At 50.3% G+C, this 18,633-nt stretch overlaps 1 protein-coding gene across 1 annotated transcript in view; it reads left to right on the top strand.

Annotated features, from left to right (window-relative positions):
• The window catches only part of LOC117879489 (urea transporter 2-like), a gene marked incomplete at its 3' end in the record, with an annotated part of 34,909 nt that extends 25,357 nt beyond the window's left edge, over positions 1–9,552 (top strand). The window contains exons 8-11 of the mRNA XM_034774713.1: positions 4,406–4,553; positions 5,577–5,711; positions 7,351–7,400; positions 8,806–9,552. Coding sequence (XP_034630604.1) covers positions 4,406–4,553; positions 5,577–5,711; positions 7,351–7,400; positions 8,806–9,552 — 1,080 coding nt within the window. The remainder of the gene's footprint in view (positions 1–4,405; positions 4,554–5,576; positions 5,712–7,350; positions 7,401–8,805) is intronic.
• Positions 9,553–18,633: the final 9,081 nt, after the last annotated feature.

The following is an 18,633-nucleotide window of genomic DNA, read 5'->3' on the forward strand; positions in this document are numbered from 1 at the left end:
TGGCTACCCCAAAACTGTAAGAACTATCTGCTGACAGAAAGAGCCGTTTCCATGGAACTGATGCTCATTAAAATGAGGCCTTTTGGGGAGGTGGGGGAGGCCAAAGCGTTAGATTTCAGTTTATTCTGTTATCGATATCTGAGCACAATATCAGTCATGAAAAAAAATGTTAGGTTGGAGACATCACCTTACAATATCTAATACTTAAAAGGAAGTCCGCAGACTGAAGCAGAAAAAGTCAGTACTTTTGAACGAGTGACTACCAAGGCTCCAGGGCCAGTGCAAGGAAACTTCCACCTTGCGCCACCCCACCACCCAGCTAACCCTGCCCCTCCCCCCCCCCCCCCCGCAGCAGCTAACCCCGCCCGCCACAGCAGCTAACCCAGCCTGCCCCCCACCCGGGGAGCCCGCCGCCCTCTCCCCCCGCCCCGCAGCAGCTACCCCTCCTCTGCAGCTAACCCCGCCCGGGGAGCACCCCCCCCCACGGCAGCTAATCCCGCCCGGGGAGCCCTCCCCAGCTCATCTCCGCTGAGAACACCTGTGCAATTCTAATTCTCCTCCCCTCCCAGGCTTGCGGCACCGATTGGAGGAGAATTAGAGCGGGAACTGTGTGCTCAGCAGAGGAGGCAGAGTGGAAGTGATCTGGGGCGAGGAGCGGTTCCCCTGTGCGCCCCCTTCCCCCCCCAAGTTACTGCGGGTGGCCCTCTCCGCCCCCGCTCACCTCCACTCCACCTCCTCGCCTGAGCGGGCTTTTAGGCGCCCTCAACCACTAGGCAGTCGCCTAGTTCGCCTAGTGGTTGCACCGGCCCTGCAAGGCTCACCATCTATGTGGCTCATTTCTGGATTACTTATTAACACATCCCTTGGTTAGGTTTGCACAGAGCGAAAAATCCTGCAGGACAATAAGAGGCACCCGAGTAAGTGACAAAGAGTCACGATCAGGCATGTCAGCCCGCTGGCACGCCCTGAATAGAATTCCCAAAATAACTGCATTGTCACCAAGTGAAAAGGGTGATAAGTGTGAAATTGCAGAGCCTGACTTTGACAAGAGGTCTGAAGGAGCTTTGGCCTACTTACACTAGGCTAATTTCTCTCCTGTGCAGAAGAAACAAAAGGCCAAAGACAATGTTGAGGTGCTGATCAAGAATGCTGAAATGCAAGGGCAAGGGAGAGACTAACAACAAACAGCCTTCTTCAACTCCAGGGGCCATGGGCCTGATCCGACGCTCATTGTGGTCAATGGAAAGACTCCCGTGGACTATAATGGGAATTAGATCAGGTGCTATGCTATCAGATGAAATTTAAAATCCCCAAGAGATCCAGGTGGTGGCAGCCATGGAACACGGACTGGTAGTAAACACTGGGAAAGTCTGAGACGTGGCTTTGAAATACTTCACTGTTTAAGCTTCAGCTTTGCTGCCAGGATTTCACGCTGACTAAACTCTCCCATAAACTTTCATATGGAATTTTTTTTGGTGGACGGTGGGGGTGCTTTCTGGTGCTTTTTCTACAACAACACAGCATGCACTGAAGCAGTTGCATTAGGACTGAGAGCAGCAGTTGCAGTGAGAGACTTAAGGAGCTCCATCTGTTTAGCTCAGGGGTGGGCAAACTACGGCCCACAGGCCAAATCTGGCCCGCGGGACCGTCCTGCCTGGCCCCCGAGCTCCTGGCCTGGGAGGTTCGCTCCCGGCCCCTCCCCTGCTGTCGCCCCTCCCCCGCAGCCTCAACTCGCTCGCTCCACCGCCGGCACAATGCTCTGGGCGGCGGGGCTGCGAGCTCCTGGAGCAGTGCAGCTGCAGAGCCCAGCCTCACACGGTGCTTTGAGCTGTATGGTGGTGGCGGCGGCGGCGTGGCCCAGCTCCAGCCGGGTGGCACGGCTCCAGCGCCACCAGCCACCGGTGCTCCAGGCAGCTCAGTAAGGAGGTGGGGGGGGTGGATAGAGGGCAGAGGAGTTTGGGGTGGCGGTCAGGGGGCGGTGATGTGGATGGTGGTCGGGGGGGAAACGGGGGGGGGCTGAATGGGGGCAGGGGTGCCGGGGGGCAGTCAGGAAGGAGGGAGGGTTGGATGGGGTGGTGGGGGACAGTCAGGGGCAGGGGTTCCAGGAGCAGTCAGGACAGGGAGAAGGGGTGTGTGGATGGGTCAGGGGTCCCAGGGGACTGTCAGGAATGAGAGGAGGGGTTGGATAGGGTGGTGGGGATCCAGGGGCGGTCAGAGGACAGGGAGCGGGGGGGTGTGGATGGGGCAGGGGTCCCAAAGGGACCAGGCGGGGTTGGGGGGGGGAGGGGGTCGGGGGGGGGGGCAGATAGGAGGTGGGGGCCGGCCACGACCCCCTCCCCTAACCGACCCGCCATACAATTTACTAAACCCGATGCGGCCTTCAGGCCAAAAAAGTTTTTCCCCCCATGGTTTAGCTGATCAAAAAAGAAAATCAAGAGATGGCTTGATCGTGGTGTATGAGTCACTTCACGGGAAGAAAATACCAGATAGTAAAGGACTCTTTAACCTAGCAGAGAAAGGCATAATAGGAATCAATGGCTTGAAGTTAAACCCAGACAAATTCCACTTACAAATAAGGTATAAATTCTTAACAGTGAGGTTGATTAATTACTGGAACAAACTAATAAGGAAAGTGGTGGATTCTCCATATCTTGATGTCTTCACATCAAGACTGGAGGCCTTTAGTCAAACACAAGTTATTGTGCTCAATTCAGCAGTAACTGGATGAAATTCTATGGTCTGTGATAAAGAGGAGAGCAGACTAGATGATACAATGATCCCTTCCGGTCTTAAAATCTATGTCTCTATGAAGATCTATGCATAAAGGAGGACCCAGCACAGATAAAGTCAAAATCCTATCCTCTGTGCATCATGGTTAAAAATTACATGGCTCATCACAGGGGTTAAAGGAAGTGGATGGGGCAGGAATGTGGCCATTTCTTATGGAAAATCCCTGTAGAATTTAATAGATGCATTTTCTACGTGTGTTTTCTACTGAATTCTATAGGATGATCCAAAACTATATCCAGGCTATAGAATTTTGTAGGCTGATTAAAAAATTAACGATTAACGGGTTGTTAAGAGTGACAAGGTGGGTGAGGTGATATCTTTTATTGGACCAACTTCTGTTGGTGAGAGAGACAAGCTTTCCAGCCACACAGAGCTGCTTCTTCCTCCCCCACCGCATCTCTCTAATATCCTGGGCAGGGCCGGTTCCGGGCACCATCTTAACAAGCAGGTGCTTGGGGCGGCCAAGGGAGAGGGGCGGCACCTGCAGCAATTCGGGGGGCGGCAGGTCCCTCACTCCCTCTAGGAGCGAAGGACCTGCCACTGAACTGCCGCCGCCGATCGCGGCTTTTTTTTTTTTTCCAATTGCTGCCGCCGATCGCAATCCCCCCCTTTTTTTTTTTTTTTTGCTTGGGGCGGCAGAAATGCTGGAGCCGGCCCTGATCCTGGGACCGACCTGGCTACAGCTACACTGCATAGAAACAGGTTGGCATTTTTATTAAATTCGATAGGTATTTGGAGGGCTTTTTATTGAATCCCATTAGCTTCATCCCTGTTAAATTGTACAGGGACATTTCCATTAGTGGGGGTACAAGTCCAGTGCAGATTCATGGGGACACAAAATGAGTGTGAGGGGGGGACGAATGTGGGCTCTATCTGCTACTCCGCTCCATAAGTACTAGTAATGCCCTCCTCTCAGATGCATAAAGCCCTAGAAGTGAGAATTTCCTCCTCCTAATCTCTGTGTCATTACTATGGGAAATCCCCATGTATTTGGGTTTTGTTTGTATGCTCAGAATAATGAAATAACAAACTCTTTAACAAGCTGAGAGACAAAATGGGTGAGGTAATATCTTTGGACCAATTTCTGTTGGTGAAAGAGACAAGCTTTCGAGCACCACAGGGCTCTTCCTCAGATCTGGGAAACGTCATCAGCGGGTATGTCTACACTGCAATTAACCACCTTCAGCTGGACCCAGTCAGCTGATTCGGGCTGAGGGGCTGTTTAATTGCCGGGTAGACATTTGGGCTCTGAGATCCTCCCGATTTGCGGGGTCCCCGAGCTCAGACTCCAGCCCCAGCCTGAACGTCTACACAGGATACAGCCCCATAGCCCAAGCACCCCTAGTCCAAGTCATCAGATCTGGGCCAGCCACGGGCACTTAACTGCAGTGTAGACGTACCCCAAGTGTCAAAGCGAAATACAAAGTGGAACTGATTGTTAAACATAAGAAGTTAACACATGTTGCAAGAAAATATTCAAAACGAAGTGGGCATTAACACCTCAGAAGTAGGTCCAATAAAAGATATTACCTCACCCATCTTGTCTCTTTTATATTCTGGGACCAACAGCACTGCAAACAATATATACTAACCTCTCCTTTACAAATGTCTGTAGCTGTTACAATCCATTCCAGTCGGCGTCGGCCAGGTGTACGGCTGTGATAACCCCTGGACTGGTGGCATCTTCCTGGTTGCTTTATTCATCTCCTCTCCTCTCATTTGCTTGCATGCTGCAATCGGATCAGCAGTGGGGATGCTGGCAGGTATTACAGACTATTTCTCTCTTACAGATGTCATACATGATCACATAATATGAAAATAATTAAAGCCGGTGGAAACATTTGCAATCTATACTTGGTTTTACTGATGGAAAATGGCTTTTTTGACAAAACTTTTTTTTTTTTTTTGACAAAAAAAAGAAAACTTTTNATAATATGAAAATAATTAAAGCCGGTGGAAACATTTGCAATCTATACTTGGTTTTACTGATGGAAAATGGCTTTTTTTGACAAAACTTTTTTTTTTTTTTTTGACAAAAAAAAGAAAACTTTTCCAACAAGCATTTTGGTTGAAGTTTTGATTTTGTGATGAAAAATGTCAAGTTTTCAAAAAAAAAAAAAAAAAACAGTGAGGGGAGAAAGCCACTTTCACTTCTCCTCTCCCCTTTCTCAATGGACAGACAGTTAAAAAAAAAAAAAGCAAGCGAGAGAGAGAGAGCGCACAAATGATTTTTACACACCAAAATGAAACGCAATTTTTCAAATGTCTTTTTTTTAAATTTTGTTTAGAAATTTTTCATTGAAAACATGAAATATATTTTGTGGTATAGTTCAAATAAAACCAAAAAAAAGGTTCAAGAAATAGACCGACCTTTTTGACCAGCTGTGCAAAGAACAAGAGATTTCTGTGGTTCTGAAATGTAGGGCTCCTGGGAAAGCATTTAGGTCCAGATCCGCAAAGGTACCTACATAGCTAACTTCCCCTGGGAGTTAGGTGCTTAAATACCTTTGTGAATCTGGGCCTCACAATCCAAATCTGCCTTCATTCATCAACTTCCAGTGATGTCATAGAGACAGGGATTCTGTCCTCAGTCACCCCAAGGAAGTCCAGAGTAACTCCACTGGCTTTGGTGGAGTAACTGTGGATTTACACCAGTGGGAGTGAAATCAGAGCTTGGCCCACTGGGAGTGATACCTGCTAATCCTTTACAAGTCTGATTCGTTCCAGTTCTTAGTGTCTTTTATCCCTTAAGCCCAGCAGTGAGATTTTTCTGACTTCCTTTACAGCACTGAGCCTAGCAGCACCTTTTAGCAATATCTACGCTGGCTTGTGGAATTACAACAGTTGCCTCGCATGCATCGCTATCGGGGGCATGTTCTATGCTCTGACATGGCAGACCCACCTGCTAGCAATTGCCTGTGGTATGTACCTGATGAGTGTCCATTTCTGGGGTCATTCCTTCTGAAAACGAAAATACAGGAGGCTTTTGTACTAGAGAGGCGTGAAGCCACAAAGTTCACAGCTAGGTCTGCGGATGAATTTAGGCGAGGCTGAAGATTATTTCCGTCAGAGGTGTTGATCCCTCTAATTTATGCTGTCAAAACAAAAATAATACATTCTCCTTCAGCCATGCCAAAAGAAACATCTTTCAAGAGCTGTTTACCTAATGACTCTGTGACTTATGGATAGATGTTTTGATGTATAAAATGTGCCTGTTCAATGCTCTTCAACACATCATGCTGGTATAGCTGAAACTAGGGATGGACCCAAAATATTTCCCCAGATATGGACATGCCTAAACTTTGGAGACGATCAGTACCAGGCTGCTTCAGATCCGTCTCTACCTGAAACTACATTGCACAACTTACTATCCCTATTTAACTGCAGAGTGGAATTGTGAGTTAGCTCAGAGTTCTTTCGAAATGCTTTTATAAAGCAATTCCATGTCAGGTGTCAGTGTATCCGCATCATATAGATTTCAGAATGGACCCTTTGCTCATTCAATAAATGAGATTTGATTTCTTCACTGGCTCACATTATAGTCTGGTTGTGTCTAAAGACAGAAAAGATACAGTGCTTTCCATACCAGCCTTCAAGGTGCATCCTTGCAATTTCAGCAGACACATTTCCAAGTATTCTCTTTCCACAGTCGTACTCTTAGACTTGTAAACTTTAAGGCCAGAAGGAGCCGTCATGATCATTTAGTCTGACCTCCTGGTCACCTCATGAACCTCATCCGCCCACTCCTGTAATAGGCCCATAACCTCTGGATGAGTTACTGAAATCCTGAAATCTTGATTGAAAGACTTCAAGTTACAGAGAAGCCACTATTTACAGTAACTCAACCCAGCAAGTGACCCACACTATGGAGGAAGGTGAAAAAAAACCCCAGTGTCTCTGACCTGGGGGAAAATTCCTTCCCGATCCCAAATACAGTGGTCAGTTGAGACCCTGAGACAAGGTCATTAATTAACATGTTAAATAAGATTGGTGGCAAGGCTGATCCCTGAGGAACTCCACTAGTAACCTCCCTCCAGCCTGATAGTTCATGACCCATTGTAGACTCCCATTTAACCAGTTCCTTACCCACCTTTCAATTCTCTTATTAATCCCCATCTTCTCCAATTTAACTAATAATACCCCATGTGGGACTGCTTTCCTGAAATCCAGGTAGATCAGATCTTTTCATTGTTTCATTTCTATTGCTGGGCATGACCTATTGTGCCTTTTGCATGGTTGGAAGGAGCACGCACTCTCTGTGAAAAGTAGGGTGACCAGATGTCCTGATTTTATAGGGACGGTCCCGATTTTTGGGTCTTTTTCTTATATAAGCTCCTATTACCCCCCACCTCCTGTCCCGATTTTTCACACTTGCAGTCTGGTCACCCTAGTGAAAAGGAGAGTTCAGAATGAGACTAATCCTTATGCTCTCATGAATGATAGGACGAGGGGATTGTAAAGTGCAGTGGCAGGGCTTGCCCAAGACCGCTGTCCTTACTCGTTTCTTCAGTGCTGTGAGTAATCTTATTTACCAGGAATTGTCTGTCTGTCTTTTCACAGCGTTCTTTTGTGCCTATCTGGGAGCAACTGTGGCCAATATGTTTTCTGTGGTAAGTTTTTAATAGCTCGGGGCCAACTAATAGGGAAGTGAGATATGTTTCTGAAAACAGATTTAAATCCTCGCTATTTAGTTTCCTAATCTCCAGTGTGGTATAAACAGGTTATATATACAGAGCCATCCCATCCCATTGAGAAGGCATCCCTGAACCCAACCAAAGCGGGAACAGGTTTTGCCACATGGGACAGTTGCACTGCTCATTAAAATATTTTATAAATAGCTTAGAACTTTTCATCTTCAAAGTGCAGGCCCTACATGAACTAATCATCCCTCAATATCTCTGCAAGGTAGGGCTCATTAGCCATATTTTACAGCTGAAGACACTAAGGCCTGGTCTACACTGGGAGGGGATCGATCTAAAATACGCAACTTCAGCTACGAGAATAGCATAGCTGAAGTCGACGTATCTTAGATCGACTTACCTCCCGTCCTCACAGCACGGGATCGATGGCCGCGGCTCCCCTGTCGACTCCGCTTCCGCCTCTCTCCCTGGTGGAGTTCCGGAGTCGACGGGGAGCGCGTTCGGGGATCAATTTATCGCGTCTAGATGAGACCCAATAAATTGATCCCCGATAGATCGATCGCTACCCGCCGATCCGGCGGGTAGTGTGGACGTACCCTAAGGCACCGCTCACCAAACACAAGTTAGGCACTTGACTGCCTTTGAGGATATAGGACTAAGTGACTTGCCCAGGTAGACCACCTTAAGGACCTAGCCAGAGATTGATCCAGATGGCACTCAATTTGCAAGGAAGCCAGGTCCCTTTGGGTTTTGTCATGATGGTGATGATGACAACAACAACTTGCCCAGGTCCCCAAAAGGCGTTGGTGCAAGAACCAGGGCTTCTACTCCTGCATTCAGATCTATAGCCGGCTGGCCACATTCTGCCTGGCTTCACACTTGATCTCACTGGAGTTGCATAGGTGTGACTGAGGGAAGGATTTAGTCATACACCATTCTCTGTGCAACCCATACTTATCGTATGTGACAGGTCCCATAATGTTACAGAGAGTCCTGTGACTAACAGATGTATTGGAGCATAAGCTTTTGTGGGTGAATACCGTGCGTCTGACGAAGTGGGTATTCACCCACGAAAGCTTATGCTCCAATACATCTGTTAGTCTTAAAGGTGCCACAGGACTCTCAGTTGCTTTTTACAGATCCAGACTAACACGGCTACCCCTCTGATACTTGGTCCCATAATGTTGTTACCATCCCACAAGCAAATGTCTATGCTTTGGTAAAGAGGAAAAAGGCAGCTACCCACTTGGGAAACAAGACTCCTCTGAGAAGGCTCATCACAGACCTCCTAGTTTTGAATTATGTTTAAGGCTGGAGGATTAAGTTAAGGAGGGTCCCAGAATGATTAAAATGATGAATATTCTCTTCTTTTCAGTTCGGATTACCAGCGTTTACCTGGCCTTTCTGCTTGTCTGCACTCACCTTTCTGTTAATAACCACAAACATCTCTGCCATCTACAAGTTACCTCTCGCCAAAGTCACTTACCCAGAAGCCAACCGAGAGTATTACCTCACAATGAAGAAGCAGTACCGGGCTTACGATGGCGCCAGTGGCGCCGTGGCGCCGTGCCCAGACTCAGAAGGGGCCCCGGCCAGTCCAATCACCCAGCCAGCTGAGCCAGCCAGGAAAGCTGTCTCCGCCCCTGCTCTGCCCCCGCCCCACCTCTTCCCAGCCTTGCTCCACACCAGCCGCACCCCCACTCCATCCCCTCCCCTAAGCTATGTGTCCCGGGGGACTGCAGCAGGGGTTGGGCACACCCTGCACTCAGCAGGTGGTGGGAAGTGGAGTGACCCGGCCCCAGCCCGCTCCACTCCCCTGGCTCCTAGCCGTGCCACTGGTGAGTGCCAGGGGGCAGTTCCCCCCTACCCCGCAAGTCCCAAGGCTGGGAACCAGGGGAGCAGAGCAGAGCGGGCAGGGGCCAGGTTACTCCACTTCCCCCCACCCCGTGAGTGCGGGGTCAGACCCACCCTGCAATCACCGGGTGGCAGGAAGTGGAGCGACCCAGTCCCAACCCGCTCCGCTCCGCTGGCTCGTGCTGGGTGGCGGTTTACCCCCTGCCCCGCAAGCCTGGGGAGGAGATGGAGCAGTGGGGAAGGGGCATGGGATGGGGAAAAGAAAGGGATGGGGGAAGCGGGGGCAGGGGGGAAGAGGCAGGAGGGAAAGAAGGGGGTGGGATGTGGAGGAGATGGAGCAGTGGGGAAGGGGCATGGGATGGGGAAGAGAAGGGGCTAGGGGAAGCAGGGGCAGGGGGAAAGAGGCAGTGGGGAAAGAAGGGGGTGTGGTGGGGAAGAGATGGCGCAATGGGGAAGGGCATGGGATGGGGAAGAGAAAGGGATAGGGGAAGCAGGGGCAGGGGGGAAGGAAGGGGGTGGAGTGGGGAGGAGATGGGGCAGTGGGGAAGGGGCATGGGATGGGGAAGAGAAGGGGATGGGGCAAGGGGGGGGTGGGGGAAAGAGGCAGTGGAGAAGGAAGGGGGTGGGATGAGGAGGAGATGGAGCGGTGGGGAAGGGGCATGGGATGGGGAAGAGAAGGGGATGGGGCAAGCGGGGGTAGGGGGAAAGCTGGAGCCCGGCATGCGGCATCCCCTTGGCAAAAGCTGGGGCTCCCCTGTTAAGCAGGCCCATCGAACCCTCACCCTGACAAGCCCCACCTCCCCTGCATCTGTACCACTCCGATGAGCCCCCCCCAGACACCCTCTCCACTGAGTCTCAACCACCTGCACCCCCACCCAAATGAACCCCACCTCCCCTGCACCTAGACCGAGACCTCCCCACTGAGCCACAAACACCTTCACCTGGATCCCCTGCAGAGTCCCACTGCCCCTGCCCCTGGAACCCACCAATGAGCTTCTGTGCATCCAGATCTCCCACTGAGCCGCCCGCACCCAGATTGCCCCACAGAGACCTCTGTTACCCCCACCTGGATCCCCCCACACTAAGTCCCTCTGCGCTGGATCCTGCTGCTGGGCTGAGCCTGCTCCCCCACACTTGGTGGGTGTCTATGAGGAGCTTCTCCCAGGTGTGAGGGGGCCCCATGGGAGAGAGCACAAAGGTATTTGAAAACGTAACAGTGAAGGCTGATACCTTGGGCCGACTGGCGGCAAGATTCAGCATCTTGAAACTGAATGAAAGATGTGAGGTAGGGTGGGGATAAGCTGTGAAGGGCCTTGAAAGTGAATGCAAGTAAGTCAAGCGCCAAAAGAGAAATATTCAAGGTGACCAGGCAGTATTTTCCTGCACATTTTTTATTGAGTTTTCAAACTGGAATGTTTAAATATGAACAATGCTTCAAATATCACTTGAAAAATGATACCGTTTGCCATGCTTTACTTGCTAAAGCTCTGCACAGCATTTTGTGGTGTTAATAAAAAATTGCACATCTAGGTTATAGGTATATGCATTTTCCTTCTCTGTTTAGTCACGGCATTTTTTCCAAAGGCGCACATTGTTGAAGTGATCGTAAAGATAGCAAATAGACTAAAAAGAGCTTGTAGAAGTAAGTTATATGTGAAGACAAGCAACAGAAAACTCAGCGGCTTGCCAGATTTTTAGGAGACTGTAACCAACGCCTGATGCAATATTTAGGGTTTGATTTTACAACTCCGACGCTATTTGTGCTCGTGCAAATTTACATCTGCAATGAATTGCATCTAAATTACAATGGTGCCACACAAATCAATGATTAGATGCCCAAGTGCTAGTGTTCGCACCTGCAGCCGTGAGCACAGTTAGCTGATGGCACAGTTTTGTGCCTGCAGGCCTGGAGGCCGGGATGAGGTCCTTAATATCAGGGCATAAGAGTCCAAGCCAATTCTCTTTGAAATCAACAGGTCCCTTCAATGGGTATTGGTTTGGGTCATATTTTGTCCGGAGGATGCGTATGTTTATATTTCTCTGTACATCTATATTCCTATGGAAAGTGTTAGCTATCACTGTCTGAACTGAAATCTACCTTGTCAAGGGAATCTGCACCAGAGAAGGTAAAAACCACAGAGGAAAGGCGAATACCAGATTTCATTGATATTTCAAAATCTAGAGAGTTATATGGAGCATACATTTTAAGGGCCTGATCCTTAGCTGGCGGAAATCAGCCTCGTTACATTGACTTTGGCGGAGTTATTTCAGTTTATACCAGCTGAGAATCAGGGTTATTATAGCAATACTGAAGCAAGTCAATCAGAAAAAAAAATACAAACGAAGTGTGTCTTCTTAAGTCATTCATAAGATCCAATATGTTGCTTATAGTGAACTGTGCCTTAGACAATATATATATCAAATACAGAAGTGCCATTTGTCTCACTATGACAAATAGTCTACTCCACACTGTACATATTAGACAGACTTTAATTTCAGACAAGTTATCACAGAAATGTTATCCAGGAATCCCTGCCATTCACTGTTGCATCTACAGGTACCTATTTTGTCACTGTTTCCCAGGATAACAAACAGCTCCATCCTTGCTTACAGAAGTAACTTACCTTATTATTGAAGCTATGTTGTTACGTTTCTCTGTATCATTTATACCAAATAAACTATACTCAGAGTTCATAAATTGTGCGAGTTTTCAAGCTGTCTTTTGCATTCTCATTTTTTTGACACTGAAATATGAGCAATTCTGGGATTGTGAGAAATGTCTCCAGTATGAGGGAGCTGTTCACTATGAGCGTTTTCTGTCCTACTCCTTACACAGCCCCCATAGCTGTCAATATCGCATCACAAAACCCTCCAGCTACATTAAAAAGTTACATTTGAATAAAATTAGAATGTTTGCATCAAGTTCTGCTTGATGGCAAAAGGATTCCCATTTCCTCCTGAAAAACTTGGATGCCAATTAATTAATTGTGTGTCCCCTAATTCAGTCTCACATGGTCCCCCCTGGCTCTCGTCCTACATCAGTTTAATTCTGCACCCCTACACTATCAGATCAGCTACCTCTGAAACCTCACCCTGCTCCCAACCTCTAAATGACCTCTGCATCCCATCCCAGACAATAATCCCACATCAATTAAATTTGTGACTCCCCCAACCAGTATTTGCTTCTGGCACCCACCACATCACCGCTCCTGCTGCCAGTTGGCAGTTCTTCAACAGCCATCCAATCTCCTTCAGGAGATGGTGGACACTTCTTCCCTCGCCCCCAATCTCAAGAGGCGGGTGAAGGCACTGACAGTCATTGAGCGTGAGTGGGCACAGAGCCAGCAAGGAACACAGCTGGCTCTGAGAATACAGAGATCAGTGTTTTGGTAGCACTCCAGCCCTTTGCATACTGTGGGAGGTGAGAGGAAGTAGCCTGCTTTGCCTGCTGAGGCAGGAATCTACCCCTGGGGAAGTACCGTAAGTGCAGGAACCACCCAGGCTGGTTAAGTGGTTCCCAAATCCCACACTCCATGCCTGGGAACTCCACTTGCGGTGCCTCTCTGTACCTCAAGGAAACACCCAGCACCCCCATGTTCATCCTTGTAAAATGACTGTGTGGTAGCCAATGTAAAGTTTGTCATGTCGGGTGTCTTCAGAAGGTTCATGATGCACTGAGCATGGTTGTTATAGTGATGTTATAGTAATTGTTACAGTGATGTTATAGTAAGGTTATAGGTTATGGCTTAAAGCAAGCCCAGGCAAAACTCTCCAAGAACAGAGGGGCCATTCACACCTCGTCAGGGCATGGATGGGACAAACCCAGCCCAGCCTCACAGGAACAAAGGACGCTGGCCTAGGCAACAACAAAAGGATCTGTTAGACTCTCGAGTGAATCACCCTCCTTCCTTTGGTCAGTTTGGGACTAGGATGAGGTAATGCTCACCTGACTTTGAAGAGGGGGGCAAACCAAGTGGGAAGAAATAACATGATAAAAGGGAGAGACGTTTGCCATGCTCTTCCTCTCTCTTCCACCTACATCTACAGACACCACACCAAGCGACTGAAGTGCTGATCAAAGGGGAGAGCCTGGTTGAAGGGCAACCAGCCAGCCTGTATTGAGACGCATCTAAGTTTGTAAGGGCATTGAAAGTGTTAAAATCAGCTTAGAATGCGTTTTGCTTTTATTTCATTTGACCAAATCTTACTTGTTATGTTTTGACTTATAATCACTTAAAATCTATCCTTATAGTTAATAAATCTATTTGTTTATTCTACCTGAAGCAGTGTGTTTGGTTTGAAGCGTGTCAGAGACCCAGGCTGCTTCCCAGATCCCACCTGCCTGAGAACTCCACTTGCCTCTGACTTGGCCCGAGCCCCATTGGGACCCTTCCACAGCCCTTGGGGTCTGAGTGGCACTGGAACATTTTTAGTAGTAGGGGTGCTGAAAGCCATCCCCCTTACTCCTGTCCCTCCCCCACCCCCCGGCTGGGAGCAGGGCTGTGCATCAGGGAGGGGGGGACCCAGACAGGGGAAAGGGGGCCAAGGCCACAGCTGGGGGCGGGCGTGGGGCCAGGAGTGGAGCCCCAGGCAGGCGCCAGCAGCCAGGACCCCATGTGTGGGGCCAAGAGCAGAGCCCCAACTGTGGAGCTGGGCACGGGGCCCCGGGCACAGGGCCAACAGCTGGGAAGCTGGCCCAGCGGCCAGGGCCCCAGGAGCAGGGACAGAAGTGGTGCGGGCCCTGGAAGCAGAGGCCTGGGAGCGGAGGTGGAGCCGCTAGCCAGGACCCGAGCCCCAGGTGAGATGAGGGGTTGGGGAGCAGAGTGCAGGCGGAGGACCAGGAGCAGGGCATAGGCACAGGAAACACCCCCAGGTTTTATGTGTGAAGCCAGTGGCTGGGGAGCAGGGCACGGGGCCAGTGTCCCAGCATAAAACCTAGGGGTGCTGGAGCACCCCCTGCACCACTACTTCCCACGCCTATGCTTTGGGAGGCAGGAATAAGACCCAGAAACAAAGGCTGCCAGAACAGTTTCATCAGAACAGAGTAGGCAACGAGGTTTGTTAACACCACTGGCCATCACATACAGCCCCTAGCTAAAACCTCTCCAGCGCATCATCAACGCTCTACAACCTATCCTGGAAAACGATCCCTCACTCTCACAGATCTTGGGAGGCAGGCCAGTCCTCGCTTACAGACAACCCCCCAACCTGAAGCAAATACTCACACACCACAGAAACACTAACCCAGGAACCAATCCCTATAACAAACCTTGTTGCCTGCTCTGTCCCCATATCTACTCTAGCGACACCATCAGAGGACCCAATCACATCAGCCACACCATCAGGGGCTCATTCACCTGCACATCTACTAATGTGATATATGCCATCATATGCCAGCGATGCCCCTCTGCTATGTACATTGGCCAAACCGGAAAGTCTCTATGTAAAAGAATAAATGGACACAAATCTAACATCAGGGATGGTAACATACAAAAGCCAGTAGGACGGGGGTGGGCAAACTTTGTGGCCCAAGGGCCACAAGGAGGTTGCAAAACTATATGGAGGGCTGCATAGGGAAGGCTGTGCCTCCCCAAACAGCCCCCTCCCACTTCCCACCCCCTGACTGCCCCCCCTCAGAACCTCCGACCCATTCAACCCCCTCTGCTCATTGTCCCCTAACCACCCCCTACCAGGACTTTCGCCCCTAACCACCACCCCCCCCAGGACCCAACCCCTATCCAATCCCCCTGCTCCCAGTCACCTGACCCCTATCCACACCCCCATCCCCGACAGGCCCCGCGGGACCCCACGCCTATCCAACCCCCCCCACCCGCAGAACCTCCGCCCCATCCAACCGCCCCCTGTTCCCTGTCTCCTGACTGCCCCCCATTACACCCCAGCCCTTATCCAACCCTCCCCTGGCCCCGGCCCCGGCCCCGGCCCCCTTATGGCAGTCGCACCGCCAGGCCGGAGCTAGACATGCTCTACTCAGCAGGAGCTCAGAGCCCCGCCACCCAGAGCGCTGCCCGCGCAGTGGCGTAGCTGCAGGGGAGGGGCCAGGGGCTAGCCTCTCCAGCCGGGAGCTCAAGGGTCAGTAAGGATGGTCCCACAGGATGGATGTGGCCTGCGGGACATAGTTTGCCCACCTCTCCTGCAGGAGAACACTTCAGTCTCCCTGGACATTCTATAACAGATTTAAAAGTAGCCATACTTGAATAAAAAAGCTTCAGAGACAGAAACTGCAGAACTAAAATTCATTTGCAAACTTAACACCATTAATTTGGGCTTGAATAGGGACTGGGAGTGGCTGGCTCACTACAAAAGCAATTTTCCTTCTCCTGGAATTAATTTCCTTCTCCTCCTCATCAATTACTGGGAGTGGACCACATCCATCCTGACTGAACTGGCCTTGTTCACACTGTTTCTCCACTTGTAAGGTAACTCCCTTCTCTTCATGTGTCAGTATATAATGCCTACATCTGTAATTTTCACTCCATGCATCTAAAGAAGTGGGTTTTTAACCCAGGAAAGCTTATGCCCAAATAAATCTGTAAGTCTTTAAGGTGCCACCGGACTCCTTGTTGTTTTTGTGGATACAGACTAACACAGTTACCTGCGATATTTTAATAATACAATATCACCACATGTAATCAGTTGATGTAACTGATTATTCCTGGGGTTTAACACTCCCTGCCCCAGGTTAATTCCTAGGGTTCTCCCTTTGGGATGTCTGGACCCTCATTGTCACAGGAGTCCATATTACCAGCAGCCCCAGCCTCTCAGCCCCAAACAAGGCATCTTCTGCCCTGGAACTGGCCACAGAAGCAATGTTGGCAACCGCAAGCTCTCAAAAGTCATGAGCCAGACACCACCAATCATGAGTTTAGGTTAAAAAATAAAGAAAATCGGAAGTCGCATTTCTTTCGGTCTGTCTTTTGATTTTCAACTTCCCCTTGCCCAGCTCCAAAGGGTTTGGCTGCCAGTCACTGGTGCCCACGCAGCCAGATGTATTGAGTCAAGGCATTTTCAGCTCCTGCTGCAGGAGCTCTCACCCCCACATCCGCCCATCTCCTGCCCAGTAAATAATTTTGCTCCCACCCAGGCTCTCTCTGATCAGCTTACCCACTGCCCCTCATCCATTCAGTTCCATCCCTTCCTCCCCCGCCCCCGCCGCCTCACCTCTGCTCCTACTGAGGTTCTTCTTCTTCTCTCCCAGGCCAGGGGGGAGGTGCATCAGTGTCCCCTTTTGACATTCTATACCTTGGGGGAGCGCTCTGTAACCCCCATATTTCTCATTTATATACAATTGATCTTGCATACAAAGCAGGCCGTGTGAGGTGTCAGGGGAAAGGTTATGATCTGCTGAAAGTCATTTTTCTATCTAAATATATATATCATCAGTGCATATGAAGTTATGAGAATGTGTTGTACGGTTGTCACTAAAATACGCTGTGAGTTTGGGGGGTGCCCAGATAGCTCTCCAGAAACAATGACAAAGGAGGTAACCAACATCCGGGTGGATGCTGAACAACCATTGTCCAGCAAGGGAGCTACAATTCAATGACTCACCTGCATAAGGCCACACCAGGGAAATTGCTCAACCTTGCTTGGGTACTCAGCAATGCCCACCAGACATGCCTGGACTTGTGTTCTACAAGCATATGGGACTGAGGGTATAAAACAGAACACAGGTCCACAGGCTTGGCCTTTCTCCTTCCCCCACCTACGCTGCAAGCAACAAGGACACGCTGAAGACTCCAACAGAGGGGACTGGCCCAGGTTTCAAAGGTGAAACCTGTGTACTATGAACTTCAATATCCAGTGGGGATGAGGAAAAACTGCTTAATCTAGATGTTGCCCAGTCTAATAGGTTGAGAGGTTAGACTGCGTGCTTATATTTTATTTTATTTTGGTAACTAACTCTGATGTTTTGCCTATCATTTGTAATCACTTAAGATCTATCTTTTGTAGTCAATAAACTTCTTTTACTGTTTATCTTTACCAGTGAGTTTGCCCGAAGTGTGTGGTAAATCTGCTCAGGTTTGCAATGGCTGATGTATATTCACTTTCCATTGATGAAGCGGTGAACCTATTAATAAATTTGCACTGCTTGTCTTGAGCAGTGCAAGATGGTACATTCCTGGGGTACAAGGCTGGCAGCTAGGGGGATTTGGCTGGTGCCTTTCTCTTTGATTCATGAATGGCTCTGGAAGCATTCATGCAATCTAGCTGGGTGTGGAGCTCCACATGCTGATGGCTGAGTGATCACAGAGCCTGGAGGGGTTTGCTGCTTGTCACTAGCAAAGCATGGTGAGAGACAGCCCAGGCTGGAGAGATAAGGGGACACAGTGGTCTCAGAGTCCCAGGCTGCCCCCTAGGGGATCCCGTCACACCCCTCCCCTGTCCTTGTTTTGGAGAGAGATTTCTCCCTTCTGATGGGCAGCAAGAAGTCAGTGGGTGGTGTTTCCACCTTGTTCTCTAGGCCCAGCTTCCCTGTCTGCCCATGCCCTCACCAATCAGGGCTCTGGGAGACAGAGCTGACCATTCTGTATTGTAGCCACTCCACAGCAGGATTATGGGCAATACCAGATTTATAATGGCACCACTGGCACCATAGCTCCGGGCCCACGGTCGAAAGGGACCCTGGCATGCTCTTCTCCGCCCCCCACTCTCTCCTGTGTGGGGTCAGAGCTTGACGCTGCGGGCTGCTGCGGCTCCATGGCAGCCTCTGCCGGCAGCCTGGCTCCTGCCCCGCCCCTTTCCCCAGCGTGCTACGTTCCCTCCTCCCCAGCCACCCGCCGATCAGCTGGATCAGCCTTGCCGGCAGGAGGGAGAAAGGGGGAGGAGAGAGCCGCAGCACGCCGCTCCGGGGAGGAGGAGGAGAAGAAGAGGCAGGGGTGAGGCCTCTCCCCGACCTCTTTCCCCAGCGTGCTACGTTCCCTTTCCCCCTCGCCCCCCGCCAGTCAGCTGGATCAGCCTTGCTGGCAGGAGGGGGGATGAGGGAGTAGTGAGCTGCAGCACGCTGCTCTGGAGAGGAGGAGGAGAAGAAGAGGCGGGGGTGAGGTGTTGGGGAAGGGGCTGCAATTGGGGCATACCCACTCCAGCCCCCTGCGTGAGCACCCCCATGACTCCAGCCCACCCCCACAGCCTCCTGCCCTCCCTAACCCCTGCACTCCCCACTCCCTGCTCCCCCTCACATACCCTGAGCCCCCTGCCCTGACTCCTGCACCCCCCACACACCCAGCCCCCTGCACTGCCTCACACACACACAGCCCCCTGCCCTGACTCCTGCACCCCCCCCCTGGGTAGATCCCGGTGGGCGCCTTGTCATTAAAAAAACCAGGGGTCC

The sequence above is a fragment of the Trachemys scripta genome, chromosome 6 (assembly GCF_013100865.1).
Source record: "Trachemys scripta elegans isolate TJP31775 chromosome 6, CAS_Tse_1.0, whole genome shotgun sequence".
Classification (NCBI taxonomy): Eukaryota; Metazoa; Chordata; order Testudines; family Emydidae; genus Trachemys; species Trachemys scripta.